The sequence below is a fragment of the Fonsecaea erecta genome, assembly GCF_001651985.1.
Source record: "Fonsecaea erecta strain CBS 125763 chromosome Unknown Scaff8, whole genome shotgun sequence".
Classification (NCBI taxonomy): domain Eukaryota; kingdom Fungi; phylum Ascomycota; class Eurotiomycetes; order Chaetothyriales; family Herpotrichiellaceae; genus Fonsecaea; species Fonsecaea erecta.
This window is the reverse complement of record NW_017387251.1, coordinates 605,636-633,616: the sequence shown is the minus strand read 5'-3', so window position 1 is coordinate 633,616 and position 27,981 is coordinate 605,636. Positions and strand designations below refer to the sequence as shown.

The 27,981-nt window shown below is 54.7% G+C and overlaps 12 protein-coding genes across 12 annotated transcripts; 8 read left to right on the top strand and 4 right to left on the bottom strand.

The window, feature by feature from the left end:
* Positions 1-38: 38 nt before the first annotated feature.
* On the top strand, positions 39-2,645 carry AYL99_08901 (hypothetical protein; the record flags this gene model as incomplete). The annotated part of the gene is made up of 1 exon (XM_018840409.1): positions 39-2,645. One exon carries the CDS (start codon positions 39-41, stop codon positions 2,643-2,645), a length of 2,607 nt encoding a protein of 868 aa, XP_018690156.1.
* Positions 2,646-3,135: 490 nt separating this feature from the next.
* AYL99_08900 (hypothetical protein) lies at positions 3,136-4,703 on the bottom strand (the record flags this gene model as incomplete). The annotated part of the gene is made up of 2 exons (XM_018840408.1): positions 3,136-3,584; positions 3,644-4,703. 2 exons carry the CDS (start codon positions 4,701-4,703, stop codon positions 3,136-3,138), a joined length of 1,509 nt encoding a protein of 502 aa, XP_018690155.1.
* Positions 4,704-5,371: 668 nt separating this feature from the next.
* Positions 5,372-6,430, top strand: AYL99_08899 (hypothetical protein; the record flags this gene model as incomplete). Its single annotated transcript, XM_018840407.1, has 3 exons — positions 5,372-5,407; positions 5,459-5,636; positions 5,691-6,430. 3 exons carry the CDS (start codon positions 5,372-5,374, stop codon positions 6,428-6,430), a joined length of 954 nt encoding a protein of 317 aa, XP_018690154.1.
* Positions 6,431-7,851: 1,421 nt separating this feature from the next.
* AYL99_08898 (hypothetical protein) lies at positions 7,852-8,646 on the top strand (the record flags this gene model as incomplete). Its single annotated transcript, XM_018840406.1, has 1 exon — positions 7,852-8,646. One exon carries the CDS (start codon positions 7,852-7,854, stop codon positions 8,644-8,646), a length of 795 nt encoding a protein of 264 aa, XP_018690153.1.
* A 1,367-nt stretch (positions 8,647-10,013) lies between these two features.
* On the bottom strand, positions 10,014-11,851 carry AYL99_08897 (hypothetical protein; the record flags this gene model as incomplete). The annotated part of the gene is made up of 4 exons (XM_018840405.1): positions 10,014-10,366; positions 10,425-10,840; positions 10,910-11,415; positions 11,465-11,851. 4 exons carry the CDS (start codon positions 11,849-11,851, stop codon positions 10,014-10,016), a joined length of 1,662 nt encoding a protein of 553 aa, XP_018690152.1.
* Positions 11,852-12,222: 371 nt separating this feature from the next.
* AYL99_08896 (hypothetical protein) lies at positions 12,223-14,885 on the top strand (the record flags this gene model as incomplete). The annotated part of the gene is made up of 3 exons (XM_018840404.1): positions 12,223-12,490; positions 12,549-13,374; positions 13,490-14,885. 3 exons carry the CDS (start codon positions 12,223-12,225, stop codon positions 14,883-14,885), a joined length of 2,490 nt encoding a protein of 829 aa, XP_018690151.1.
* Positions 14,886-15,340: 455 nt separating this feature from the next.
* Positions 15,341-17,380, bottom strand: AYL99_08895 (hypothetical protein; the record flags this gene model as incomplete). Its single annotated transcript, XM_018840403.1, has 3 exons — positions 15,341-16,580; positions 16,651-17,296; positions 17,371-17,380. 3 exons carry the CDS (start codon positions 17,378-17,380, stop codon positions 15,341-15,343), a joined length of 1,896 nt encoding a protein of 631 aa, XP_018690150.1.
* Positions 17,381-18,155: 775 nt separating this feature from the next.
* AYL99_08894 (hypothetical protein) lies at positions 18,156-19,451 on the top strand (the record flags this gene model as incomplete). The annotated part of the gene is made up of 1 exon (XM_018840402.1): positions 18,156-19,451. One exon carries the CDS (start codon positions 18,156-18,158, stop codon positions 19,449-19,451), a length of 1,296 nt encoding a protein of 431 aa, XP_018690149.1.
* A 580-nt stretch (positions 19,452-20,031) lies between these two features.
* On the top strand, positions 20,032-20,910 carry AYL99_08893 (hypothetical protein; the record flags this gene model as incomplete). Its single annotated transcript, XM_018840401.1, has 1 exon — positions 20,032-20,910. The coding sequence occupies one exon, from the start codon at positions 20,032-20,034 to the stop codon at positions 20,908-20,910; it is 879 nt and encodes a 292-aa protein (XP_018690148.1).
* A 582-nt stretch (positions 20,911-21,492) lies between these two features.
* AYL99_08892 (hypothetical protein) lies at positions 21,493-22,124 on the bottom strand (the record flags this gene model as incomplete). The annotated part of the gene is made up of 2 exons (XM_018840400.1): positions 21,493-21,607; positions 21,682-22,124. The coding sequence occupies 2 exons, from the start codon at positions 22,122-22,124 to the stop codon at positions 21,493-21,495; spliced, it is 558 nt and encodes a 185-aa protein (XP_018690147.1).
* Positions 22,125-23,853: 1,729 nt separating this feature from the next.
* Positions 23,854-25,005, top strand: AYL99_08891 (hypothetical protein; the record flags this gene model as incomplete). The annotated part of the gene is made up of 1 exon (XM_018840399.1): positions 23,854-25,005. One exon carries the CDS (start codon positions 23,854-23,856, stop codon positions 25,003-25,005), a length of 1,152 nt encoding a protein of 383 aa, XP_018690146.1.
* Positions 25,006-25,979: 974 nt separating this feature from the next.
* AYL99_08890 (hypothetical protein) lies at positions 25,980-27,053 on the top strand (the record flags this gene model as incomplete). Its single annotated transcript, XM_018840398.1, has 1 exon — positions 25,980-27,053. One exon carries the CDS (start codon positions 25,980-25,982, stop codon positions 27,051-27,053), a length of 1,074 nt encoding a protein of 357 aa, XP_018690145.1.
* Between the last annotated feature and the right edge of the window lie 928 nt (positions 27,054-27,981).

Below are 27,981 nucleotides of genomic sequence, written 5' to 3'. Positions count from 1 at the left end.
GACCGAAATATGGAGACCGGCAAGAGCAAGGGAAGAACATGTTCCGTGGCCAATACCGCCGTATTAGCCACGGGTTTGGTCAGACTCGTCTTGAGGTTCTGGATAAACCCGGGCGTGCGTCAGGTTCAAGAAGTCGGCGCAAGATCAAGGGCAATGAGTGGGAGTGTTTTGATTCTGATACACTCGAATTTGCGCAAAACAGTCGGCTGCCGGCTGCCTTCTTTTACGAACTGAGCACACTGCACAAGAAAGCGAGATCCGGAATGGACGAACAAGACAAGCAAGATGAACCCGAGCTGTCACAGCCCATGCTTGAGGAACAAATGGCTCTTCTGAAGTCTGTAAGAGAGCTCGAGGAAAAGCTGGCAGAGGCCAAGGCCAGCTTGAACAGTTCGATACACAAGAAGCATTCCACATCCGAACATGCTACGGCATTGACACCCGTAGTGTCGAAGCAGCCAACCGTTGTGCTGTCCAAGGATGACTACAAGAACCTGGTGGATCTCTATTTCTTTACTCACAGCAATCGATTCGACCCGGAATCGCCTCATTCATCCCCTACACCAAAACTCCTGGAAGACTACGTATTTCACCTTTCCGAGGACTTTGCCCCCCCGCAAGCGTATGCGGAATTTTATGCGGATGATGAAGGCTACGAATCACCTCTCAAGGAAGTAGAGAAGATGCTCAAATCAAAGCAGCTACGCGAAGTTTCTGCCTTCAAAGCCTTCGTCGATTTGCTCCTCGACAATCACTCCTCAAATGCAGCACTATTCAGGGCTTACAAAAGGCTGCCCCAACCAGGGGTGGCCTTCCTCCCTAAAGGGACTATCAGATTGTTTCTGCAACGCATGTCGACCCCGTGGCAGAAGAGCGAAAAATCGATGATCCGATACCTGTCCCTGATTGACGACATGCAAAAGGCCAATCTACCGATCGCAAGGTCAGAGTGGGCGTCTGCTATATACCTGGCTGGCAGGTCTTTCTCTAAAGTGACAGAATCGGAACTGAACGCCGCACTGCGACTATGGAGGCAGATGGAACAGGAGGCTGGTGTACAGGCTCACAATGTCACTTTCAACATTCTCTTCGACATTGCAGTGAGGGCTAACAAATATCCGCTGGCTCAGATGATATTGAAAGAAATGCATGATCGTGGACTTCATCTCAACAGACTTGGTCGCGTCAGCGTTATCTACTATCACGGGCTACGAGGTGACGGAGATGCTGTTCGAAAAGCTTACCGCGATTTCGTCGATGCCGGAGAAATCGTCGACACCCTTGTTCTGAATTGCGTAATGGCAGCGCTATTCAACGCTCAGGAACCGGCGGCAGCGGAGCAGATCTATGAACGGATGAAGAGTCTTCATCTCAACACCCGTCAAGAAGTGCGCAGTGACGGCACAGTAGCGTCATACCGACAGTACCCTGGCCCAGGACCGGAGCTGATTCACCGGAGGCTGGCAGCGAACTCTCTAAGGCGAGTCTTGCTCTTCGCCAGCAGATTGAAGCACCTCCTGCCGGAACATCACAAGGAGGCACAAGAGTTGATGCCGTTAAGACCAGATCACACCACCTTTCGGACCATGATCTCATATCACGCAAACGTTTCTGGAAATCTCAATCGGATCACTGTCTTGATCAACGAAATGTCAGAGCTATTCAGTCTGCCACTTCAGAGCATTCACTATCAGCTGCTGTTCAAGGGTTTTGCTCTCCACGGCGCCACAAGAAACCCGCATGCGACCTGGAATCTGCACCGCCTGAACTTAGCCTGGGAAGCTTGCCGAAAAGATATCCGAGAAGGCCAATTGGCCCGTAGGCGCGCGAGGCAGGCCAAAGTGGATAACCACACGCTCCCATCGATCGATATCCTCAACGAAACTTCTGAAGGGGAGCAATCTGTACGTGGACAGCAAAAGGCTTTCAAACGCATGAGCGAATGGGACGACTTTGTTCTCGATCTTGCCGCGTTTCCCAGAGAGCGGAGGAAACACATCGAAAGAATCCATGCCGAGCTCTTTGATGAGGAAAGAGAGAAGAGAGAGCCTCTTATCCGAAATCCCTTTTCTCGTTCTACAAAAGAACCGCCACCACATGATCAGAAGACCTACTATCCGTTAGGAGAGCGAAATTTAGACCAAGAGGAAGGCGAATATGTGCTGCCGTCGCCGATCCTGGCCATTGATCCGTCAAGCAACAAGCTCCACAATGGCTTTCCCCCAGAGGAGACCATTGAGGAAATCGTAGATGTTGATTCGGAGCCACGGACGTTCCCTCCCACGGCAGAGACAGACTCATCTGACACAGCATCATCTAGAAGTACGGGATCCGGCCCCGACGACACAGCGACCTTTTCACAGGCCGAGACGACCGACTCTCAATCCGACCCCGATGCCGAAGACGGTCGCGACGTGCCACCTCTGCCCTCCACCTCGCGGTACCAAGTCGAAGCCACGCGTCCGCTGATCTGCTGGCTCCTACGCGCCTACGCCAATGCGACGGGCTCCCGCCAGCAGGTCGAAGCAGTCTGGGACTCGGTGCGGCCGTTGTGGCACTCGCGCGAGCCGAACGACCAGGCCGCAGTGATCCGGGTACTGAGGCGATGTTTGCGGAACTGCGATCGCTATGGTCCGCCTTTGTAAAGGGGATTGATTGACTGATTCAATCACAGGAGGCGTTCGAGCAAGGTCGGAATTACAGATCCAGTCCCGTTACGAGACACGGTACATCCGTCTTCGTTCAGCGCCTCCTTATATCATATAGGGCTAGTGTAGTTAGAAAGGGGGTGTGTGTATAAGAAAATGTACATGTCCATGCAAACGCAAACCCGACCATCTACCGTCATTTCTCACGCCGGATCTTTGAGAACGGCTTCACAAATACAGACAGCGCCACACGTCGTCCTGGCTCTAGATCTTCTTTCTATATGCCGGAATCTATGTCTATAATCTATACGACCGACTCCAGCCATGGTAACCAGATAAAGCGGCTGATGACAAGCTGTCGCGGAGCATCCCACAGCGCCTTGATCTTTTGGCCATTCTAGCCCGGCGAGTCTATTTCGGGTCTTGTGTGGAGATGGAATGCCTTTTCATGCCTTTGCGTTCGCCTCCGTCTACCCGTCGCGTGCTGCTACAGCTTAGTCTCCCTGCCCGTGCCGAACAGGCTGTTCCTTCCTACACTGCGCATGTCTTGGGCCCAGGACACCGCGTAGGGATGGTCCCGTCGCTTCACGACCAGCCGGTCAATAGCGCCCGTGTTGACGTACTCGGGCCCGCACTCCTGCAGGCTGGTGACGCCGATGTTCCGCATGGCGACTTCAAATTCGTCCTTGAGCATGTCGACCAGCTGTTCCACGCCGTCCTGGCCGTACCCCGTTGCGAAGAGCGCGGGCCGTCCGATGCCCGCGGCCACGGCGCCCAGACAGACGACCTTGAGGATGTCAGTGCCGCGCCGGATGCCGCCGTCGACGAAGATGCTGAACGGGCTCGTGTGGCCCGAAAGCACGGCCGGGGAGGACGGGTGGTGCTGCGTGATGATCTCCGGGTACCGCGCGTGGATTTCGAGGAGGACGAGCAGGGCTGGGGGGAGGTGTCGAGATTCCGTCCGCCGTGGTTCGATAGGACGACGCCCTCGAGACCGTGGTCGAGGGCCAGCCGTACGTCGTCGGCGGACATGATCCCTTTCAACAAGAGAGGAAGCTTGGTATGCGACCGCAACCAGGCGATGTCGTCCCAATTCAGATTCGGATCGATAAAACTGCCCATCAGCCGTCCGTAGCCGCCTCCTTTCTTGTCGTTCTTGGCCTTGGTGGCCATCATTGGGTTTTGTATCGTTTCGTCGGCCTTGACCCGCTCATCGGCCTCTCTCTTCCCGGCTGCCGCGGCGTCTGTCGTCACGAAGATTGCGCGGATGTTCTTGTGCTGATGCACGCTGCGGAGGAGCTGTTCGGACTTGGGTCGCTCCCGATTGACGTATAGCTGGAAGAAAAATGGATAATCTGAGACGGCAGGTTGGGAGACAATCTCACTGGCAGAATAGCTGGCGTTGTTGGAAATGCATTGCACGACATGCTTGACCTTTGCTGCCCGGGCGATGGCGAGTTCACCGTCTGGATGGATCAACCGTGCCATTGCTGCGGGAGAGATCATCAATGGGAAAGAGACGGGGTAGCCCAGGATGCTGGTTTCTGTGTTGATGTTGCCCACGCGACGCATTACGCGTGGACGAAAGAGCACGCGGTTGAAGAGACTGGCATTGAGATCCCGCGTTATCAGGTCGTTGGCTGCAGAGGAGTAGAATGCCCATGTCTTTGCGGTTGCGGTGTTTCGGGCGGCGATTTCGAAGTCGTGGGCATTTATTAGAGAATCCAATGGTGGCTTGTCTGAGCTCGAGGCAGATCTGGCCTTCGGTGTCTCGGTGGAGAGAGGTCTTGACCATTCTTCGGTGATGGTAGATCTGTCCAGCACTCCCTTGAGAGCGTCCGCTGGCAGGTTGTTTCGGATTATTGCTGGAGAGTGGATTTCATTGTAGGCCTGAGTGGCATCTCGACCGGCACATTTGTATATTATGCCAGGACCGCCAGGGTGCTCAGGGGCGAAGTTGGTGATGTCCCATACTTGGTTATCCACGACTATCCAGCAGTCGGTGTCGGTATTGTGGGATGAGACCTCTGACACTGATATCTTGCGTGGCGCCATTTGACACGAGTATGAGGGATTCGTGCACGAAGCTGTCCGGTGAGAGAGACAGCCCTCGGGACGGTGGTTATATAGGACTCTTCACCTCCATGAAGAGCCCCATTCAAGTCGCTTTGATACACCGGGTGGGGGGGGCCGAAAGGGGCCATTCTAGCCACCTGCTGAGCTGGTCTCGCTCGTCTTCGTGGACAGATGCATCCTGAACGGGAAGCTGTCGGCGTCAAGGCCGGTGCGGAGAGTGACAATTTATGTACCAGACAAGATGACAAGATGGAGGAGAAAGATAGCACACCAGGCACCGACCACGTGAGCGTCGGGTCTCGGCAGAATCAATACCGAGAAGAAGTCACGTGGAGGATTTCGGTCATTTTCTGGTGACCCGAGTCGCCGAGTTCTGTCCTCGTTGGAGCACAGCAACTTGGCCACCTTCCTCCTGCAGCTGGTCTGATCTGATGCTATTGCGGCTACAGTCTTCTCTCAGCTGTGGCTTGTCTCGTCTCCTGAAGCCTTCAGCCTTGTCGGCCACTCCCTCTTGGCCTTGTTCGAATCTAGTGGGGAGGCGTCGCGTCACTCGAGCCTGGAATCTGATCTTGGGAACGAACTCCCAGGAATGGCTTGGTAGAACTCGCGGGAGTCTTGGGCAGAAACGGGCTGCCAGCTACGCCACCATGGCCAACAACACGAAACCGCCGAGGTACGCAGACGTGCGTAGCTGGATGAGATGGATGTGTCATTCTCGAGGCTGACAGACTCAGGTCGGCATCAATCTTGGAGACCCCGTCTTTCGAGGGGTCTACCACGGGAAGCATGCGCATGAGGATGATTTAGACGACGTGGTCCAACGAGCACTGACGGTGGGCTGTACCAAGTTGATGGTCACTGGCTCCAGCCTGAAAGAATCTCAGCATGCTGTTGAGCTCGCGAAACAGTACCGTATGTAACGAGGACCCTACGGAAATCATGGTCCCCTTTCTGACAGGTTTGAAGCTGGCACTTGTTTTGCGACGATTGGAATACATCCTTGCTCGACACAAGACTTTGACAATCACGTCGGCGGCCCCGGTGCACTGATCCAAGAACTTCGTGCTCTGACTCTCGAAGCAACAGCGAGTGGACACGCAGTGGCCTTTGGGGAAATTGGGCTGGACTACGACCGGTTGTTCCTATCTCCCAAAGATGTGCAACTCAAATATTTCGAGCTGCAGCTGGATCTGGCCGAGGAGATGCAGCTGCCACTGTTCCTCCATTCACGGGCTTGCAGCGACGACTTTGAAAGAATCCTCAGTGCACGCTTAGACAAGCTACCCAAGCGCGGACTGGTACACAGCTTCACGGGCACTATACCGGAAATGGAGGCTCTGGTCAAGCTTGGCTTTGACATTGGCATCAACGGGTGCAGTATGAAGACAGCAGAGAACCTGGCGGTGGTCAAAGCGGTGCCTTTGGATCGGCTGCAGATCGAGACTGATGGACCGTGGTGTGAGATACGAGCATCGCACGCTTCATCGCAGTACCTGAAAGATGGGCCAGCCATCCCCAAGGCAGTGAAGAAGGAGAAGTGGCATAAGGGGATGATGGTCAAGGGACGCAACGAGTCGGCGACAATTGTGCAAGTGGCACACGTGATTGCTGGGGTGAAGGGGATTGCGGTGGAGGAAGTGTGTGAGGCGGCGTGGACGAATTCGACCGAGATGTTTGGATTGGGATGCGAGGAGTCGAATGCCTAGGTGATACTATTACTTATTCTTCTTCTGTGGGATTACCAAGAACGGAGCACGGAGGTAATAAGACTAAGGGTTAAGTGAATACCTAGAGATGCCTAAGAAAGCCTAGAGAATGCCCAGAGCACGATTTGCCCATTGCTTCTACCTAATATGGAGAATTGCAGAGGTCCAGACCCAACCGCCGTCCGTGCACGTGCCTCGCCTGCGTTTCGCCGCCTGCGCATTCCCCCGTCCCTCTCTTCTCTCCCTCTCTCTCCCTTACTCCCTTCTCACCTTTCTCATCGTCTCCATCCAAGTGGCTCTGATTAATTAATATTATCCATCGCGTCCTTTTCCTATCGTGTCAATTTCGCTCCTCTTCTTTTCTCCGCGCTGCCCGACTTTTCGCCTCTCCGCCTCGAACTTGCTCGTTGCAACCCAGCCAGCTCCAAGCTCTCCAGCACAGCAACACGACCCTCTACGCTTCGTACGAAACACCTCGCCTCGCCCCCCCTATCCCCGTTTCTTTCCGTCCTCACGTCCTCTCCTCGTCTGCCGCTGGCTGCCTAGTGGTTCCGAATTGGCTCCCTTGGTGATGCTGCCAATCCTCGTCCTGTACCTGGAACCACAATCAAACCACACGTACCACCACCACGCCCACATTACACGCGGGTGACGCCTTGTCGCGCCGGTGACGCTGGTTGCCAAACTTACCAAGCCAGAAACTCAACTTTCTGCTGCCTCTTGTTTTCATTGCCCTAAAAAAAACTCCCCCTCGTCGAACCAGCTCATTCTTCTTTTCTTCCTCTACCATCCTTACATTCTCCTTCGCCAATCCTTATTTCCTTCTTCTCTACCAGTCGTCGCCTGCCACAGCATGCAGCCTGTGATTCCTTCTGCAGTGCTTTCCACTCGGAGCTCTCCACAACCACTCCTCGCCATGCGTCCAATCACCATGCCTTGTTGTCAGGGCCGATTTCCGTCCAGATAATTCCCTCGTCCGCTATACATATCAACACCAACCACCAGGGAACCTTAATAAGTCGTATCAGAGTATCCCTCTACAGTCCAGGCTGCTGTGGAGGAAAGCCCCCTCCGATCAAGAACTCTTGTCTCCGCCTATCCGTTGGCACACACCTACGCGACCCATCAAAATGGCCATCTAATCACCTCTCAACGGTCCTCAACCACCATCCTCCTTCAGCCTTCGGAGTCGTCATAAGAAGTTCACTCCTGAAGCTCCTCTTCCTCACCTCGCTCCTTGATCCGCCTCTTACGCGCTCTCAGATCGACTGTTGATATTGTTCATCCTCGCAACTGGAAGTCGGGGAACTGAACAGCTGCTGAAAATTCATTCGGTGGCTCTATCAACCCTGCTGCCTTGTCTACAGGCCCTCGCCTCACCAAAAGCCCGGATCGTCTCATTCTATTTCGAAAACTGCAACATGAGCCAAAAAGACCAGGAAATGCCCGGCTCTCTGATAGACTCGAGCGATGTCGCAACTGATCTGGCTGATTTTGACATGTCGTCAGGCTCCAAGACTCTTCAACTCGACCAGTCCCAACCACCAACTCCAGATGGCACAGGACGTCCAGTCAACTTTCAAGTCATTGCCCCGGGACTCTATCGATCGAGCTATCCCCAGTACGCACATTTTGAGACTCTTGCCGACCTGGGTCTCAAGACCATTGTAACTCTGGTTTCGGGGCCTCTCCCTATCGATTACCAGAAATTCATCACCTCCTACGGGATTACTCACTACATCATTCCTATTCTTGCCAACAAGGACCCAGAAGTCTACACCTCAGATGTGGTTGTCTGCAAGGTTGTCGAACTCATGTTGGATCCGTCCAACTATCCCTTGCTTATTCACTGCAACAAAGGCAAACACCGGAGTGGCTGCATCACGGCTGCATTCCGCAAAGTGACAGGATGGACCCTGGACGCTTGCATCGAAGAATACGAACGGTATTCCAAGCCCAAAAGTCGCGATTTGGACAAGGTATTTATTGCTCGTTTCGACCCTTCTCCTCTGAAGCATCTCGCCATCGAAAGAGGCTACGTCGGTGGCGTTTATCGGCAACCGGTGCGGGACTCGACAAAATCTTCGATATACACCAACAACACCGTGGAGACAGCTTATACGACAACTGACGACTCTGTCAACGATTTCCACGAGCAAGTCCGGAAAGAACACGAAACACTTTTGGAGCCGGTGAAGGCGGGGTGGTCGAATTAGCGAGGCATATCCACATGGCATAAAAACTTACGATACAAGCCACAGTGATATTGCGAGCTATTACCATCTGCGGTACAATATCATTGGGTCCACCACCGCCTGTACCATGACGTGACCTGCCAGAGGTCATCGAAAACACCAGCGAGAGATGGGCAGCAACCGAGTCAAGAATCGTTCTCACACGAACGTACAGAGGCATCACGAGACGGTTGAGTGTACCCTATCAGCGTCTGTTGGAAGAGAAATTCCTTTGGGTGGAAGGATCCCCGAAAAGAATGGAAAGCACTGGGAAATGATAGAGAATTACGTTACGAACCACAGATCGGCTCTGGAGTTGAAATTGGATGTGCCAGCACAGCATGGACTACATGGAGAAAACGGGGGAAGGTGTCTAGCATTTGTCTCTTGTTCGGGATCTCGAGACATGTTCGTCCTCGAAATCACAGCATTGTCCGCGTCCGCGGACGGAGCCGCCGCGGCTGTTTGTTCATCCACACTGTTCTGTGGAGACCTGAGGTATTTTGTGTGCCAAAACACGGCACCGGTGTTTGCGACAGAAGGGAGTGCACGGGACCCAACATGACACAAGTTGGGGTTTCATGGTGACTCTCCTCTTTCATGTTGGGGCGAATGCAAATAGATGTGAGTATGGATGGAGGATTGAGAAGCGTCGACAAAAGAAGGCAGATATTGTCGTGCCGTGAAGGATTGGTCTCTTTGGGATCCGAGATCGACGCATTGGGGAACATGTCACCCGACATCGTGGTGGTGGTGGCGCCGCGGCGGCGGGCGGAATAATAATCACTTGTACTTGTATACACCATTCATGGATGACACACAGTAAATCCCTATGTATTTATGTACCTCAACACCAAATCAGCTCAGTGCAGCATAGCAATGAGAAAAAAGACGCCGAGAAAAACGTCACATTGATGTCATTTTCATTTTTTGCAGTTATTCGGTTTCCGTCTTGCTGAGATGGCTGTTCCAGATTCATGGTCCACCTGTGTAACTCGTACCTGGTTTATATTTCAACCTCCAAACAAGTCACCGCTGTTAGTGGTATTATAAGCATGCAATAAAGAATAACCTGGAATTTGGCCCGAAGCCGGATCTTTTTTGTTTCGTCATGCGAAGGCGTCGACTCGTTGCTCAAGAACACAAAACCAAAGTATATATATGGCGATGGTGGACAATCCGGGAACATACACAAAATCACAACTGAGGGATGGAGGGAGGGTGGGTAGAATGTTGCGGTAGGAGTAGACCATCCACCGACGTTCCTTGCCACGCACATACAGGGTCTCTCACCGTCACCGACGGCGTAGACTGACATATTCCCCGCATACACATCGTCGAAAAGTTAGTTATCTGGGAGGTCCGTAAAGTAGGAACTCCATTTCCTCCTCAAGCGGTACCAGAGCCTTCTCTTTGAAAGCAGCACAGTATGCTTCGTCCGCGAAGGTGGCGTCGGGATTGAGGTAATCTTGCAGGCACGTCAGGATAGCTTGAGCGAACGCGCAGGATATCCTCCCGTGAGATTTTTCCTCCTTTAGCCATTCGCCCGCGAGCTGAAGGTCCGACTGGTCGCTGGACGAGTCCTCTTGACGTCTTTGCTCAACGGGCTGCCCCGAGTTGATCTCAAGCAGCATTATTGCCAAGGTGAGCAAATTCGAAGTGTCTCTAGTTTCGGGTGTGTCATCGCGTCTCTGATGGCCAGCTGCCAGATTGCCTCATTCAGCTGCAACGCTTGAAAACTCGGGCTAGGGCAAACTCACCGCAATGGAAAGAGCTGGCTAGGCAAGGGTACTTTAGGTCAACGGACCCCGGCAGGTTGTTGTTGGCTCTTGAAAACAAGATGCACTTCTTACTCCATTTCGACTCTAGCCAGGGAGTCTGACTGAGCTGCAGAATCGAGGCAACAAGGGTGACGGCGAGTCCGTACACTTGTTCTGGTGGGAGTTTGCGCCCAAATTGCGGCAGAATATCCTCAAGAGACAGGGATTGTTGAACATGCTCGACGGTCATCTTCGATGAGTACGATTTCAAACACCCCATATTGTCAAGGGAAAATCCCACGAATGGATAAACGGGGTCCCGGATGATCTCGCAAAAGTTTGTGATGTCTTGCAGGCTTGCAGTGTCGTCGTTGTCATTTCCTGGAATCGATATCGTTACACGAACGGTAGCCGTGCTGTGTCACTTTGATGTCAGAAGTATAGCTCAGGACCAGAAAGATGGAACAAATTTCGAAACTCTGTACCTCGATGGAAGCTCGTCAATCCTGATTTCCGAATCCAACCACCCCGAGGACGCGCAGCAGTCCCCGTAGAGGCTTAAGCCGAAGCAAGTTGCTTGTGCTACAATGTTCACACTCGTTGATGGCGAGGGTCTCTTCCGCTTTCTGGATCTGACCAGCCGTTGCTCGAGTAGGAGGCGAGCTTCATGGATAGGCTTGTCAGTGCACCAGTTTCGTGAAATTGCCCGATAAATCTTGCTCGCGTTCTCTTGGATGATGTCCAGCGATGCAGAAAATTTCAGCTTCAAACGACTCTGGGAAGTTTCCTCCCGTAGCTTGTCGGCTCTTGCGGCCCAGGCATCGATCCTCCGGGTACATGCCTCCAGGTGCTCCAGTGAGGTTTTGACACGGTTCTTCTTCATCGTAAACTTGACCCTCGGCCCAAATTGAAAGTTCTTACGAAGGTCAGAGGTGTTCGCGGTCGGCGAATTGGAAGAGACGACTGGCAAGAGGGTTCGAGTTGTGACAACCTTCAAAGGTCAGCCGTGCAACGGTTGTTCCAAAAGTGTCTGTTCAAACCTGCTGCGACCCAGGGATATTGAGTGAAGAGGCTATCTCAACCAGAATCTCTGCTACTTCATCAATGGTGAGGATAAATGGGTCGTACACCGGCCCCAATTTATCTCGTAGACTTTCAGCAAGGGGTCCCTCCCTCCACAATTGGCTTCGCGGATCCTCCATCATCGTGATCTGATCTGCGAGGTCGGCAATGGGAGCGAGGAGGAGGCGAACGGCTTGGTCGTATGACACACGTATGATATAGAGCTTCAGGACCAACTTTCGCAGATACCGTCTCCAGTGCACGAACGCAATTGTAGGAGCAGCGACATCATGGTAGTGTTCGAGGGCAGAGATGATGAGAGGAATGGCGCCGAGGACGAGACCGGCGGCTTCCACTCCCGCCATTGTTGCAGCTGATGGGAGCCGTGAGGCCAATAATGACGAGATGGATGAGGTGAATGAATGAGATGGATAGATGGTGTCCACCTACAGAAGTTCAAAGGTCAAAGTACGGCTTAACGGGACCCCGCTGGCTGCCTGATGCTACTGGGCTCACTAGGCTAGTGAGGCTCAGTGGCTCACTAGGCACTAGGCTCACTAGGCTCACCCCGCGACCCCGCGACCCCGCTTCCCCCCGCGAACCTTCCGGCTTGTAGCCGCGAACTGCTGAACTCTCACAATCTTGACTTATCCTCTGAGCTCCCCATCCACTCTTCACCATCCCCATCGTCACTGAATGCTTCTTGTGGTGCTCAATCCCGATTGAGACCCTCACCATGGACGACATCGGCGCCCTTTCTGCCTCCTGCCTAAGATGTTTCGTGACGCTCGTGCAATCCTTGTCAACATCTTCAGAGGAATTTACCAAGATGATGCCCCCAGGTGCGATCGACAATCAATATGCTCGTTTCAAAATCTGGGCAGGCAATCTGGACGCTTTACGCAGAGGTAGAAGCTCTCTTGATGCGCGATTACGAGACTCGGTCGTACTACGAGCAGCTGTCCTCAAACTCTTGGGGCAATTACAAGACACCTTGACTAAGAGTGAGTTGCATGTCCTGTCGGCGGGGGATCCTATCGCTTAACCCCTGTGGCCTTTCAGGTGCAGAGATAACCACTGGCGTTCGTCTGCCGTATGAACGGGATCTGGCCACAGGCTTCGAATTGGGTGGCGATGACACCCCCGGATATCGCAGTAAAGACTTGGGGAGTATTAGTGACACCAGCAGCGAACCCGATGCTGGCGAACTTACCGAGGGATTGAGTGAGATTGAAGATGTTATGGACCACCTATACCGGTTGTCATTCAAGATCCGCAACACGAGATACCGTTCCCTCAATCCACAAGCTCTCCTCATGAAAGACGAGGACCCAGACACGGGAAAGGACTTGTTCTCAGCGTATGCAGTCTTCGATCGTCGCCACGTAAAAGAGGTCCTAGAGTCTTTGCGTCGACCGCCGTCGCCAAAGGAATTTCAAAAGGAACCTGCACAAGCTGTCCATCACAACACGGTAGATCTGCTAGACACCAATCATTATTCGGTGGATAGCAACGATTACTTAACAGATCGATTATCGAAAGCAATCACCGATCGGAGAAGGTACTTTAGATACTGGCAGAAACATGCTCTCAAGCTGTCCCTCAGGATGGACGAACCAGCCTTTCAGCGAATGGCCTCAGGCCTTCCAATCCTTAAGCCTCCCAGATCTACTTCCAAACCCGATGTCATCGTCTCTACCGCCGACAATTTGATTTCGCCGGATGGGCCGAAAAGAGCTGTGTCAGGTACCGATTTCTCGAGGTACAACACAAATCTGGATGATCAGTTAGATACGGAGACTGTCATTTCCTATACAACCACCGCGTTCGACTTGGATGGAAAGTCCCCAGAATTTCCTCCCCCTCCTGATGCAGCTGAGCAGTCGGAGTTTGTTTGTCCATATTGCTGGGTGGCGTGTCCATCACGACAAGGAAAGGGGAAGTCCTGGCAGTGTGTATTTCCGATCATTGCCCCCTAGTGGCATCCTTCTAATGCGTAGTAGAGAACACATCCGTCAAGACCTCCAACCGTACGTGTGCACGTATGAGGAATGTCCAGATGCCGACCACTTGTACGCTAGTCGGCACGCGTGGCTCGAGCATGAGCGGCTGGTCCACCGTCGTGTATGGAGATGTTTCGAACACAAATCCTTCAGTTCCAAGTCCAGAGATAGTCTGTTCCAGCACTTTTCAGCCTGCCACCAGGACCTCCATGCGCAGGAGATCGAAAACCTCTTGGACTTGGCCGAGACGGCTCTAGTCGATGAGAGAACGTCGTGCCCTTTCTGCCATTCAGATGGGCCTTTCGAAAAGGGGTTTCACAATCACATGGCTTTCCACCAGGAACAGCTGGCAACCTTCGCAGTCCCACGGAATCTGGACAGTGACGAGAGTTCTAAACAAGTTCTAGGTTTCGGTTCCGGCGGCTCTTTGCTCTCCATTTCGCTCGACTTTACGGACAAAGATGATAGTTCCAAAAGCAGTGACGCTGGCACGGAGCCCGAAATCGGTCCTGACAATCTTTTTGTCGCTGCAGAGACTGGCAACGTGCCACTTCTGAAACGGCTACTCGCCGATTCCATGATAGACGCGGACTCGAAGGATCCTAATCTCCGATCAGCACTGTCATACGCGGCAGCGGGAGGGCATGAAGAAATCATAAAGTTACTACTCAACACTCATCGTGTGGATGCGGATTCCAAAGATGTCAAGGGAAGAACACCACTGTCATACGCGGCAGCGGAAGGGCATGAAGAAATCGTGAAGTTACTACTCAACACTCGTCGTATGGATGTGAACTCGCAAGACAAAGACGATGCAACGCACTTGTACTATGCAGCGGAGGCCGGAAGTGGAGCGGTTACAAGAATACTCCTTGACACAGGGGCAGATGTCAATGCTCAGGGAGGATCTTATGGGAATGCACTCCAGGCAGCATGCGTTAGGGGTGGCACTGATACTGTCCAATTACTCCTTGAGGCGGGGGCAGATATCAATGCTCAGGGAGGAAGATATGGGAATGCACTCCAGGCAGCATGCGTTAGGGGTGGCACTGATACTGTCCGATTACTCCTTGAGGCGGGGGCAGATATCAATGCTCAGGGAGGATATTATGGGAATGCACTCCAGGCAGCATGCGTTAGGGGTGGCACTAATCTTATCCGGATACTCCTTGACGCAGGAGTAGATATCAATGCTCAGGGAGGATTTCATGGGAATGCATTCCAGGCAGCATGCGATGGGGGTTACACTAATATTGTCCGATTACTCCTTGAGGCGGGGGCACATGTCAATGCTCAGGGAGGAGACTTCCCGGGTCCTGTAAATATCGCGGTAGAGAAAGGATTTACGGAGGTTGAAAAATTGCTACGGGACGCGGGAGCTAGAGATGATTCTTGACTCTGGCGAGCAAGAACCAGAGACAACAGCAGGTTGATCGATGTCCCAAGTCCTATACCACACTCTACGACGACCTTTTACTGGCGTCTCTTCCAACCCTACGTCTCCTTTGACCCTGTCGCCTCCCCGTCGTCCTGCACGGAGACCTGCCCATACTCTGTGTACGGCACCATCTGTGTGTTGTGGGAGAGAGGCCAGTGAGACATATTCCAATCTGAGAGGTTCTATTGCACCACGACCTGAGTGCTTCGGTCTTCGGATGCTGGGGTATTGTACTGCCATGTGCAAGTCTATCCAGGAGACGTATATGATAGAGGTATATATTGGGTCAACGCGCCAGAAATTTCTTTCAGGAACTCTTGCGAGAGGGAGGAGAGGAGGATGGGTCGTGTATGGATGGGCTGAATTCCTCCCCTGGTCTCCCTTTTCCATGCCACAAAAAAGTGTCGACGATGTTATAACTTGGCCTGGCCGGTACTCAACTTCTCCCAGTCCTGGGGCGTGAACGGCACGTATGCGTCCCCCTTGGGCGGCACCCAGAGGAACAGGTCGTCCTTGCCCTCGGGAACCTCCTTGCCGATGGCGCTCGGGTCGACGCCCTCCTTGCGCAGCGGCACCTTGTTCTGCTTGTGGTTGTGGATATGTGTGCTCGCCTTGACGATGCGCAGAAACACCGGCACCGCATACCGGGGCAGCCGCGCGCGCGTGAACTTCAGTAGGTCATTGTAGTCGACCGGCGGTCCCGTGTGGTTGGGGTCGAGGTGGATGGCCGCACAGCCCGCTCGGCCTTCGTGGTTCGGCACCAGCACACCGTACACGTTCGCCTCGGCAATCCCAGGGTACTGGCCTATGGTCAGGGCCACCTCGGCCGTGGATACGTTCTCTGACTTCCATCGGAACGTGTCGCCCAGCCGGTCGAGGAAGTGCCACCGTCCGTCCGGATCCCGCCGCAGGGCGTCGCCAGAGCGGTAGTAGATGTCGCCCTTCTTGAACACGTCGGTGCTGAATTTCTTGTCCGTGGCGGCCTGCGACCGCCAGTAGCCCTGGAAGGCTTCTTTGTTCGGCACGGCCACCAACATCTCACCGCCTTCCTCGTACGGGGTCCGCTTGGCGAAGCCGGTCTTGGGATCCCGCCAGATGTCCCCGGTTTCGTGGTCGATCTTGACCGGGATGTAGACGTTGCGGAGCATCGTTCGCAAAATTAGTCCGTGGTGGCCGACACAGCCTCTCAGGTACGGGCCCCGGTCCCAGTTGAGCAGACTGAACATGCCCTCGGTGGAATTGAAGAACTCGCCGATCTCGGGCACGTTGAAGCGTGTCTGGAATTTCTCCCACACGTCGGGTCTCAAGCCATTGCCGTAGGCACAGCGCAGCTTGTGAGCCCGCTCCAGTGGGTGAGGCGGCGCATTGAGCAGATAGCGAGCTGTCTCGCCGACGTAGACGAAATACGTGGACTCCGAGTCGTGGATGTCGTTCCAGAACCGCGAGACGGAGAACTTGGGCGCGATGGCGACGGCGAGACCTTGGAGGAGGGCACACGAGGTGGTGATTGACCCTGTACCGTGATACAGTGGCATGGAGTTGTACCATTGATCCTTGCCGGGAATCCCACCACAGAGTGGCAACAGGTGACCGCACATGGTATAGACCCGTTGTAGCGTAAAAGCACAGCCTTTGGGAAGGCCGGTGGTCCCACTGTGATTATGACAGTTGTGTTACTACTTCCTGTTTGGGCGATGGCAAAATAGTGAGATAGCTTGCTTACCTGGTGTATATAAGGCAATAAGGGAAGCTGCCTTTTGTGCCTTTACGCAGTTCGTCGGCTGGTCTTTGGACGGGTTTCATGGCGATCTCCTGCTTCAACGTGCCGTCGAGCACCGCGATCTTGGTGCCCTTGGCTTCAATGTCTGCTCGACTCTGGTTGATCCTCTTCTGGCATGCCGCATCTTCGTCGACGACCAGCAGCTTGGTCTCACACACGTTCAAACAGTGCATCAACGCTTTTCCTTCGAGATTGTAGTTGATGAATGCCGGGGCCGCCCCAACCGCCGAGCATGCAAACCAGGTAATGAAGAACTGCGGCGAGTTGACCATGTACATGGCCACCAGTTCCCCGGGCTTGACCCCCTGCTCCAGCAGCCATTGGGCGAATCGGAGCGTCTCCTCGTACAGCTGACCAAAGGTGTAGATGCCGCCTTCTCTCGACCAGACGGCGCGATTGTTCCAGCTCTTCTTGCACGTTTCTTCAAACGTGTAGAAGAAGCACACCTTGTCCGCCTTGACCAGCCGCTCGTATTCTTTCGCCCCTTTTCTCAGTCTCCGGAGGCTCTCGAGGTCATTTTGGATGTGGAACTTGGCATTGAGGTACGCCGCCGCGGCCCAACCACCGGCGACGGCGGCGGCAGCAGGTGCTGTGACGGACATGCAGTCAGTTTGCGAAGATGGATCATTGTGTTGGATGCCTGAGACCCAGATTCGTACGTACCGAGAGCCATGAGTGAGGTTGGTCTTAGAGGAAGATTGCCCTGGTATACCCGTCTAATCTAGTCAACAGAGTTGCCCCGTCGTCGAGAAGCAAACAAAATCACCAGAGAGCCATTGGGGATAGAAGGAGAAAGGAAAACCCAACCCCCATTTCTTCAACAACCCGCGAACGGCATCCGACCTGTCATCCCAGACCCTCTTCTTGTGCGATAGCGACCTTGTTCGCGAATATTTACCGAGGTCCCTGTCGATGGAGTTCAACCAGTGCTGAGGATGCGATTGGATCTGAGGGGAATCTGGATCAAAAGCTTGGGCGGGTGCGCCACCGACTGTTACTCCATGTTCTGCTCTGTGTGGGAGCCACCGAAAGCCCGCAGCCCGACACGGCAGTTCAGCGCGGAATTGGATGGTTGTGCTTGCGAGGCCTCAGCATGCCCAGGACATTTCTCTGGGCGCCGGGGGTTGATAGCTGGAGCTCCGGGGCTACGCAGTACGAGCCTACCAGGCCTTCTCGCATACCTAGGTACTTTGTAATAGTTAACCAGCTTACTCCGCACTCCCCCCCATGCGCCTCACTAGCCCCTAGCTCTGACCGGAGATTGGCGCCGTTTTTCGGAGTATTGTGTCTACCGTCCAATGACGTCCAACAACCACACCTCACCTTCTGATATCAGCCTCCTCTTTGAGTTGCCCAACACCACGAACTGTGCCCGAAATCGTATCTGACCAGGTCATTCAGTTAGTCAGTTAGAGTTGGCTTATTTTCTCCTCGACAGCCGGACCATCATGGGCTCTGTCGACCCTCCCAACTGTGATGTCCTGATTATTGGAGGGGGCATCTTCGGCACCAGCACTGCATACCATCTCACCCTCAACTATGCAGATCCATCACGCATCACCGTTTTGGATCGGGCACCCGTACCCTCGCCACAGGCTGCGTCCTCGGACATCAACAAAATCGTCCGTGCGGATTACAGCAAGGCATTCTACATGGACTTGGCCTACGAAGCCATGGAGTATTGGGTCGACGATCCACTGATGAAGCCATACTTCCACCAAACGGGGTGGGTGATGTTGGACGAGGAGGGCAGCGACCTGGCAGACCGTATTCGGAAGAATTTTCGAGAAAGTGGTCGTCCCGATACATCTGCCGATATCTCCCTCGAGGAGGTCAAGTCGAATTGGGGCGGTGTCCTCTCTGGAATAGATACCACTGGATACAGCAAGGCCTACACAAATTCCAGCGCCGGCTGGGCTGACGCTTCTTCCGCCGTGGCGGCCATGATGAACGAAGCTGTCAAGGTCGGTGTCAAGCACGAGGTAGGAGAAGTGCATGAGTTGCTCAGTGATGGTGACAAGCTGACCGGTGTCCGCACGGCTGATGGGCGGACATTCACTGGTGACAAGATTGTTCTAGCTACAGGAGCATGGACGCCATGGCTGATGGCACCACTGGAGAAGAAGATGGCCATTCCACAAGAAAACAGCGTCCAAAGACAGATTCAGGCTGCGGGGGTGTGTGTGGCCGCATTCAAGGTCTCCGAAGAAGAGGCTCGACGCTACTCGCAGATGCCGGTCTTGATTTACGGGGCACGAGGCGAGGCCATGCCCGTGAATGAACAACGGCTCTTCAAGTTCACGAATGCCAACACGTTCCTCAATACTCAACCTCACCCAGAGACAGGCCAGAGCATCTCTGTCCCGGCACCCGACCAACATTCTGTCCCTGAAGCGCTGAAGCGGAAATCCATCGAGATCATCCGCCAGCGCGTCCCACAGATGCTCGACGAGGGCAGGGTACCGGACGAGTGGCGCCTCTGCTGGGACGCCATCTCAGCCGATCAAAACCAGCTGATCGCGCGGCATCCTGACCCGCGATTGTCGAACCTCTACTTCGCCACGGCCGGATCATTTCACAGCTGGAAATTCCTGCCCAACATCGGCAAGTATGTCGTCAACGTGCTGGATGGTAAGTCGAATGGGCCCGAAAGGGACGAGACCTGGAGTTGGAAGAGAAGGTTCAGTGAAAGAGGAGCCCACGAGAAAGTGCTCCCGAAGGGAGAACTGAAGGATTTTCAGTGACGGACAGGCTAAGTCGTACAATAAATACTCTGATTGAGATGAAGAGATGCCATCACTGCTGTCTACTAATCACTAATGATATATGTCGCACCATTGTTCTTGACATGATGGCTGTCTGACTAGTATTGTTTGGTGGTTGAGAGGTTGAGGCTGTATCTACCAAGAGCTTCAGTAGGCTGGTGGGACAGCTAAGGGCTATTCTTGAGGTATCCAGATGCGAGTGGGGTGCCTATGAATTGCGGCATCTAGAGAGCGGGGGTGCCAGGGGCTTTTAAGTACTGCCACCTATTGGCGCCACCAACGGCTAGTGAGGCTCACTATTAGGTCCCCCTTCCCCCTCCGCCCCCCCGGAGGTTGCCTGGCGACGTCATTAAAGCCCTGTGATGATTTCAATCCCTTCACCACAATATCTAATGAGCGCGTCATGGACCACGAGGATGAGGAAAGGATTCTATAATACTCCTCCCGTGGACATCTCATCTCATTTCCTCAATCCCATATCTGTTGTCTCAGACCGTTGGCTAAACTGGCCCCTCAAAAACCTCTTCAGCGTCTCGCCCGCCTGTCTTCCGCAATAATCATGTCGCACCCCACGCCGTCGTCGACCGTGGCCGCGCCCTGGAAAGGGACGTTTCAAGAACACCTCGACCGAGCTGGCGGCGCGGGCGTCGAGTTCACGCTCGCCACCGTCACCGAGTCCGGGCTGCCGCGGGCGCGTACCTGCATCTTCCGCGGCTTCTGGGCCGCGTTGCCGGAGAACGAGTACAACCAGCTCCCCAAGAACCCACCGGTCTACGAGTCCGACTGTCCGACCTTCACCACGGACGCGCGCATGCACAAGACCTACGAGCTGTTCGCCACCGGCCGCGGCAAGGGGGACCTGGCGCAGTCGCGCTCCGGGTCCGGCGGCGGGGCGCCCGTCGAGGCCGTCTACTGGGTCAAAGACACCAAGACGCAGTGGCGCATCCGGGGCAGATGCTGGCTCGTCGCCGCCGACGACGTCGAGGGCGGCACAGACGCGGCCCAGAATTCCGGCACCGTGTCAGTCAAGGCCGAGGTCGGACGGTACATGCGTTTTCGTGGTGAGGAGGGATCGGAGCAAAGGAAGAGTGACTGGTCCTGGCGACGGGAGGTGGAGAACTACTTCGAGAACCTGTCGCCCATCATGAGGGGCTCGTTCAAGAATCCGCCGCCTGGAAAGCCCTTGTCGGACGGGAGAGATGAACAGGCCGGCGAGGCGTTGGGTCAGAAGGCGGGACACCTCTCTGAGGAGCCTTTGGCGAGAAAGAACTTCCGCGTCGCCATCATCACGCCCGAGCAGGTCGAGGCCGTCGACTTGACCGATCCGACTAAGGCGACAAGGCAGATCTGGACTCTGGCTGAGGAGGCAGGTGGCCCTGGTGGACCCCAGCCGAGTCATTCAATAGGGAAGTGGAACAGGATTGAAACGTGGCCGTGAGGTTGTCGAAGCTACAAAGCTCGAGACACAGGAATCACCTCAGATCCGTTGCCCGCTACCTATTAGCACAGAGACTTACAGCCCCGTCACGATGGTGGTCGTCAAAACAGGGATGAACCATCGAGCAGCAATTGCTGCGGAATCATCCGGTCAAGCTGTAGGCAATGTCGACGCCTACCACGATCACTCGTTGATATAGGAGTACGAGGAAGCCTGTCACGCCAATCTATTTTTCGAGCCGACAGCCAGGCAAGTTAACGCAGACCAGATAGTCGCCGAAGGAAAGAATAGAACTGACTAGCCCGGGACGTCAGAATGGATCAAAGACAGCAGCGAGAAATAGGGTTCACGAAAAAAAAAAACCCTTATACGCGTTCTCAAGAACCACAGCCGTAATAGATCAGCCATTATCATCACTGCATTTCACCTGTAGTAAACGTGCTCTGTATCTATAAAAGATGCGCCCGCCATATAAACAATTCCCGCTCAGAACATGCTCTTCAATGCAAGACCCTGGGAACTTCGCTGGGGATGCTCCCTCCAAAACAAGAAGGGTAGGGGGGAGGGAAACACCCCAGATATTCAGTGAAAGTGTTCGTCGCTGCGGGCATATCTGCCCACGGCGATCTCACCAAGAAACACACCCAGCAGCACGGAGAGGAAGTAGCCCACGTTCATGGTCATGACGGCCAACATCCTAATCGAGTATCAGTATGGGAAGGGTGCCACCAAGAGACGTCACGCTCATCAAAGAGAGAGGGGGGAACTCACAGCAAATATGCCATGGCGGCGATGATGGTGGTCAAAATGGCCCGGGGGACATCGACCGATAGCCGGAAGGGCGGGAAGATGCTCGTGGCGTGGACGACCTTGACGTTCTCCTCGACGCCGTTGACTGTGATGAGCGCCCCGGTCTTCGCGTCGGGGTCCTGATCGATCCGGCTGGCCTCAGTGGCCCTCCCCTTGACCAGGACGAACCGCCGCCGTCGCGCCGCAGCGGCCCATCGCTGTTCGCACACGCCCTTGGCCGCCAGGACCAGCCGGAGCCCGATGGCCAGGACGACCAGAAATATGCAGGTGCCGGCGTAGCCGCCGCTCGTGGTGGGCGTCCACCCGTTCCCGTACAGCGGCGTGTGGTGCGACGTGGTGAACACCATGGGCATGGTGGACATGGACATGGACATGGAGCTGGACGACATCGAGTCGGACGACATGGTGAAGAGATGTCTAGTTTGAAGGAGGTCAAGGCCCGGGCAGAGGGGGGGGGATTAGAAGGTTCGATATCAGTCTTCTCCCAAAGATTACTGCTCTCTGTGGCGGCAAAATGGAATGTCGATTTGATTAGAGTTGGTTCTTGTCGAGACGGGACGGTGTCGCACAAAGGGCAATAGGGTCGCACTCTCTCTTTCTCTCTCTTGCTTTCTCTTGAATAAAGTCTAGGATAATATTGAAGATTTGAAGTTCACCGACAAGGACAAGGAGTTGCCCTGATAGAAGAACATTCAGCGTGTTCGCCAAGTGAGCAAGTTTTCGGGTGCGGGCGGCGGTGGTGATTGGCTGGGACGACGCTTCGTGATCTGACACGGCTCCACATCAGCCTTTTCTGGGGTTAGCGCGGCCTCACTAGCCTCTTTTTGGCAGCGGATTTAATGCCCTTTGTCTGGCCATTATTTTCGAATACTCCGTACATAGCCACCCACCCACCAACCCACCAAACCAACCGCTCTCTTCGTTCCCCACGCCGACTTGACTTGTTATGTACTTAAACTTGCTCACCTGCTCCTCCTCCTCTTCTCATAATAATTGCCCGGTCGGACGCCGTAGAGGAGGACCCCCCTGGTGCCCCCAATGTGGTGCATGTTGTCATATCCCTTCCCCATCTACGCAAGTTGGGGGGATTGACTATTACGTGGTTAACGTGCTCGCTGGCCGGGATCTCTGTTTCAGTTCAGTGAAGAGCACATTATTTCTTGAAAGAGCTGACGCCCGCAACACAGCATTCGTGTGAATACTCGGCAGGTGGTTTATCAGTGGAGAGACAAGCACACTGGTTCCTGCTGATGATGATGTCCACCAACGAGCTCAATTCTCAGGAAATCAATGCATCTGCTCTCAAAGGTCTGTCTGTCCTGGAATCATCCTCCTCGTGCATTGGCATGGATTTGTCAGGTGTGAACCAGGGTATAAGCATGTTCACAGTCTTGCAGTGGCATCCTGCAGGGTTTCTCGCCAGCAATGCCAGATATATCGTTCTCCAACCCGCTGCGACTGACTCTTGGTGCCTGAAGTTTTTGATGCACCAGGACGGAATGATTTGTATGGCAGTCCGTGTCCTCCTCTTGACCCTCGAACCAGCATCCCGACCCAGTGCGTCGTGTCTCTTCTGTGCCTAATCTGACTATCGCAGGCCCTTGGACAAAAGTGATAAAAAGTCTTCTTCTCCCATACTAATCACTCTCTCCCGCTTCTCCAGGCCTTAGGGCCGAGTGGGAATTTGGAAGCATGTGCCGACCGGGACAGGAACGAAGGGCGTTTGCGTTCGTAGGATTTGAAGTTGTTAGACCGTCGGGCGCTCGATGGTCTCCTCTCCCACGAAATCGTCCCAAACACGTTCGCCGGTAGGGCGAGGTTATCTGGCACGGTTTCGTATACCCGAGTGTATCGAGTTGAGGAGAACCGGAATCTGGATGATTAGTTCTTCCGAAAATTCCGGAACGGCGCATCGTGATTGGCTGAGCCCTGGAGGGTTTACGCCCGTATGCGTCTGCGTATGCGACTTTTTCCACCCAAACTCTCTCCTGGTCGATCTCGCTACCCATCCATCACAGCCAACGTTCCCCGTCGATCCTCATTTGCCGCTTGGGACATGAGGCTCTAGATCACAAACTCCTGCAGCCAAAATGTCAACATTATCAAGGCCGTCGGCCTAATGTTATTGCGCGAATGTCTCCACCGACGTCAGGGCCGTCCGACGACAACATCGAGGCTGGAGAGATACAAAAGCACGAGCGAGTCAAAGCGACGGCACAGAACCAGCCTTCCTCGTCTCCAACCCTGTCACACCTCCAAGAACTGTTCGACCTCGCCACGGGTCTCGTGCTGCCATACGCCCTGCATCCCTTACTTGCCGTTGAAGTCTTTCATCCCAGATTCGCCAGCATGTGGCCATTCAGCATCAGCTCGTCCTTTGTGCCCGCAACCAGTATCCCAAGCCTTGCGGGCAAAGTCATCCTCGTGACCGGGGGGAATAACGGTATCGGCAAGGAAACAGTCCTGCAGCTCGCGAAGCACAACCCGCAAAAGATCTATCTCGCTTCGAGAACCGAATCCAAAGGACGAGATGCCGTAGCGTCGATCAAGGCGCAAACTTCCCAGGATGTCGATGTCGAGTATCTTCCTCTGGACCTCACTTCATTGCCTTCCATCAAAGAAGCGGCCGACCAAGTCATCGGCCACAGTGACCGACTGGACATTCTCGTTCTGAACGCCGGCATCATGGCCGTTCCTGCAAGCAAGACAGCCGCAGGGCAAGAGATTCAAATGGGCACCAACCACGTGGGCCACTTTTTGTTGACGAAACTGCTCCTTCCAACCATGGAAAAGACAGCCAAGGAGCACAACGCGGACGTTCGGGTCGTCTCTGTCTCCTCCGAGGCGTGGAACATGGGCCCGAACCTCGACACGATCCTGTCGACGGAGAAGTTGCTGGCCACCGGTCCGTGGACCCGATATGGCGCCTCCAAGTCGGCCAACATCATGTTCGCTGCCGAGTTAGCTCGACGGCATCCCACGCTGACCAGCGTGTCCGTTCACCCCGGGATCATCAAGACCGACCTTTACCTTCCGAGCAGCCAGACCAACTCGATCCTGAAGTACGGCTCCATGATCTTCGGCCCCTTGATGTTCTCGACCGTCCAAGCCGGAGCCTTCAATCAGCTCTGGGCGGCCGCGGGTGCCAAGAAGGAGGAGCTCGCCAATGGGAGCTATTACACGCCCGTGGGCAAAAACCGGCCGAACAAGTGGTCCAAAGACGCTGAGGCGGGCCGGAAGTTATGGGAGTGGACAGAGAAGGAGTTGAAGGTCGCTGGCTATTGAGATGCGGGGGAGAAGGCCGTCGTTTGTACAACTTTGATGGCGCATGTGCCCAGGCAGGTGTTGTGATATAGACTGTGATTAACCACCATTCTCGTTTTCCGTCAGCCACGAGTATGGCGAGCCGGCTGGGATCTTCTGGAGAGTCATAGCCTCGGTTGATTCGTCCTGGTCATTCGCACCCTTCCGGCCATAATCGAGGTGTTACCTGAACAGACAAGTCCTTTCTTTGAGGAAAATGGACCATGGACTCGCGAACAAAGAACGACTGCCATATCGAGCTAGACGGGCCTCACGATGGCGCCGTTGAGTCTTTTGGCCCTGGACCCGTGATTGGCGATATGTACGAGGTATTATGCACACGAGCCGACCAACTCAGCAAATCCCACAGCCACGCACACACAACAGACACAAATTATCAGCTTATGGAAGCAGCTGTCATATTTTCCCTCATCCCACACGACTAAACATAAATTACTCAACACCCAACGCAAGCTGAAAAATCACGAGCGAACTTCCGACGTATGGTACCCTCCCTACCTTGTCTGTCTATCTGTCCCCATAGCTTAAGCTAGGACCCGGTTCGAAAGCAAGCCAACCAGTTACCAGAGTGTGTCGACGACGATCTAAACTCCACACCCGACCCCCCCGGAGATCAAATCTATAATCTTTCATTGGCTACTCAGGGTTCTCGAAAAGGAGATACTCTGTTTTTTTAGACTCTCACACAACTAGCCTTACGACCGTCTCCCAGCAAAAGACTCGGTTACTCACCGACCTCAGCTATTGCCAGGTTCCGCCGGCACGAACATCAACCATCCGGTCTGGGACGGGTCTATTAAGACCTTTGTCTCTCTCTTTCCCCCTTTCCCAAAAGCAGTTCAACAACTCGCAACCTGGAGACCTCGAAAAGACTAAGTCACATCTATCTCCGATCACTCAGTCGAAGTCGAAGTCGTTCCAGGTCTCTCTCGCCCATGCCATCCGACAACGCCGACAAGGTCGTGCTGATCACCGGCATCAATGGGTACATCGCCTCCCATATAGGGCTGCAGCTCCTCCAGAGGGGGTACAGAGTTAGGGGCACGTCTCGGTCGTTGTCGGCCCGGGATCATCTCCTGGCTGGCGCCTTCAAGGGCTATGATTCGCAGTATGAGCATGTCGAGGTCAAGGATATTGTGGCGCCCGGTGCCTTCGACGAAGCCGTCAAGGGCGTCCATGCGATCCTGCACACCGCCTCTCCCGTCGACTTCACCCTGAAGACTGTGGACGAGTTCTTCGGCCCGGCCATTGGGGGCAACCTATCGATTCTCGAGTCCGCCAAGAGTACCGCTGGACCGCAGCTGAAGGCGTTCGTGGTCACGTCGTCGATCGCCGCCATCGTCGACCGCTGGAGGCAGCCCCCCGACCACGCCTACACCGAGGCCGACTGGAACGAGGCGGGCGAGTCCGTGGCCCGGCGCGAGTTCACGGCCCCCGTCGCATATGGTGCGTCTAAGGCAGCCGCGGAACGTGCGGTGTGGAAGTGGGTGGAGGCCAACCAGCCCCTCTTCACCGTGGCGGCGGTCAACCCGGCCGTGGTGACGGGGCCGCCGGTGTCGTGGCCCGAGACGCCCGACAAGCTCAACACCACGCTGCTGCCCATCTGGAACATCTACAGCGGCAGCCAGGTGATGCCGCCGCAGATCGGCGGCGCTGGGTACGTCGACGTGCGCGACGTGGCGCGCATGCACATCTGGGCCATGGAGCACCCGGAGCAGAGCAACGGCGAGCGCTACCTGCTGTCCAACGGCAAGGCGCCGCCCCAGGCCGCCGCCGACCTGCTGCGCGAGCGCTTCCCGGACCGCGACATCATCGTCGGCAACCCCGGCCAAGGCTACACCAAGGACTACTGGTTCGTCGAGGGCGAGTCGAGCAGCGTGTCCACCAAGGCGTACCGCGCGCTCGGGGTCAAGAGGCTCATTCCGTACGATCAGAGCGTCTTGGACACGGTCGAGGCCTTCGAGAAGCACTGGCCGGGTCTGGCCCAGAACTTTAAGCACAAGAACTAGATGGATAGTGTGGGAACGGAGGGAGGGAGGGAGGGAGGGGGTGACAGCCGAACGAACAAGAGGGGATCTCGTTTCATGGATATATGGGACGAGTTCCTATTTGCTTAGCAAAGTATAGATGGTTTCTGTTCTTAGCAGGCGAATATACATCACACAAAGATCTAATTCCGTCTCGTTTGGCGGGTTCGGAACAGTACAGAGCAGCAGCAAAGACTTCAATGCCCGTGTCCCGAGCATGCATTCCGGTCCTTTCCAGAGCACACGACGAATTGTGACCATGCAGTTAGTTGTGCATGCGCCCAATGTGACAGGCCACGAAAAGCCCTCCAGCTGGCTGGCCTTGTTCTGAGGAACGTGGACCACCGATAGAGGTGGTTGGGTTCTTCACATGGATCTGCGGCTGAACGGGCGAGCCCAGAACAAAAGTCCTTTGATCGTCCGGTGAAGGGGGAGACATCACGGACAGTCGAGAAGCTCATGTTCTTCTTGTTCTTCGTCCTCATTTCGCCATCGCCTCCATCCTTCCGGATTCTCCTCTTCCCTTCCCCCTCGACACATGGTGATGAAAATTTGCACGCTCATCAGGCCAGAGAAGAAGCGCTGTGTAACCCGATCCCTGACGATTTGGAATTTCCATGACTACGTGGTTTGCTCCTGGTTCCCGTGTCTCTCGCTCCCTTGTGCGACATTGGACTCACCCCGGACACGCAGAACTCCACCCTTCAGCTATCCAAGCCCTCTCTGCTGCATTGCCATATCGTGGGCCATTCGGTTCCGCTCCCTCCACGCGGGGGATGGTGAAGCAGCCGGCCTGCCTTGCGGCCTGGCTGATGGGTGGCTAGCTGCGGCACGAGGCTGGGGAGACGTCCAAGGGGAAGAGAGAGAGATGGCTTGACACTCCGGCAGTCTGGATTGAGATGATGGTCAC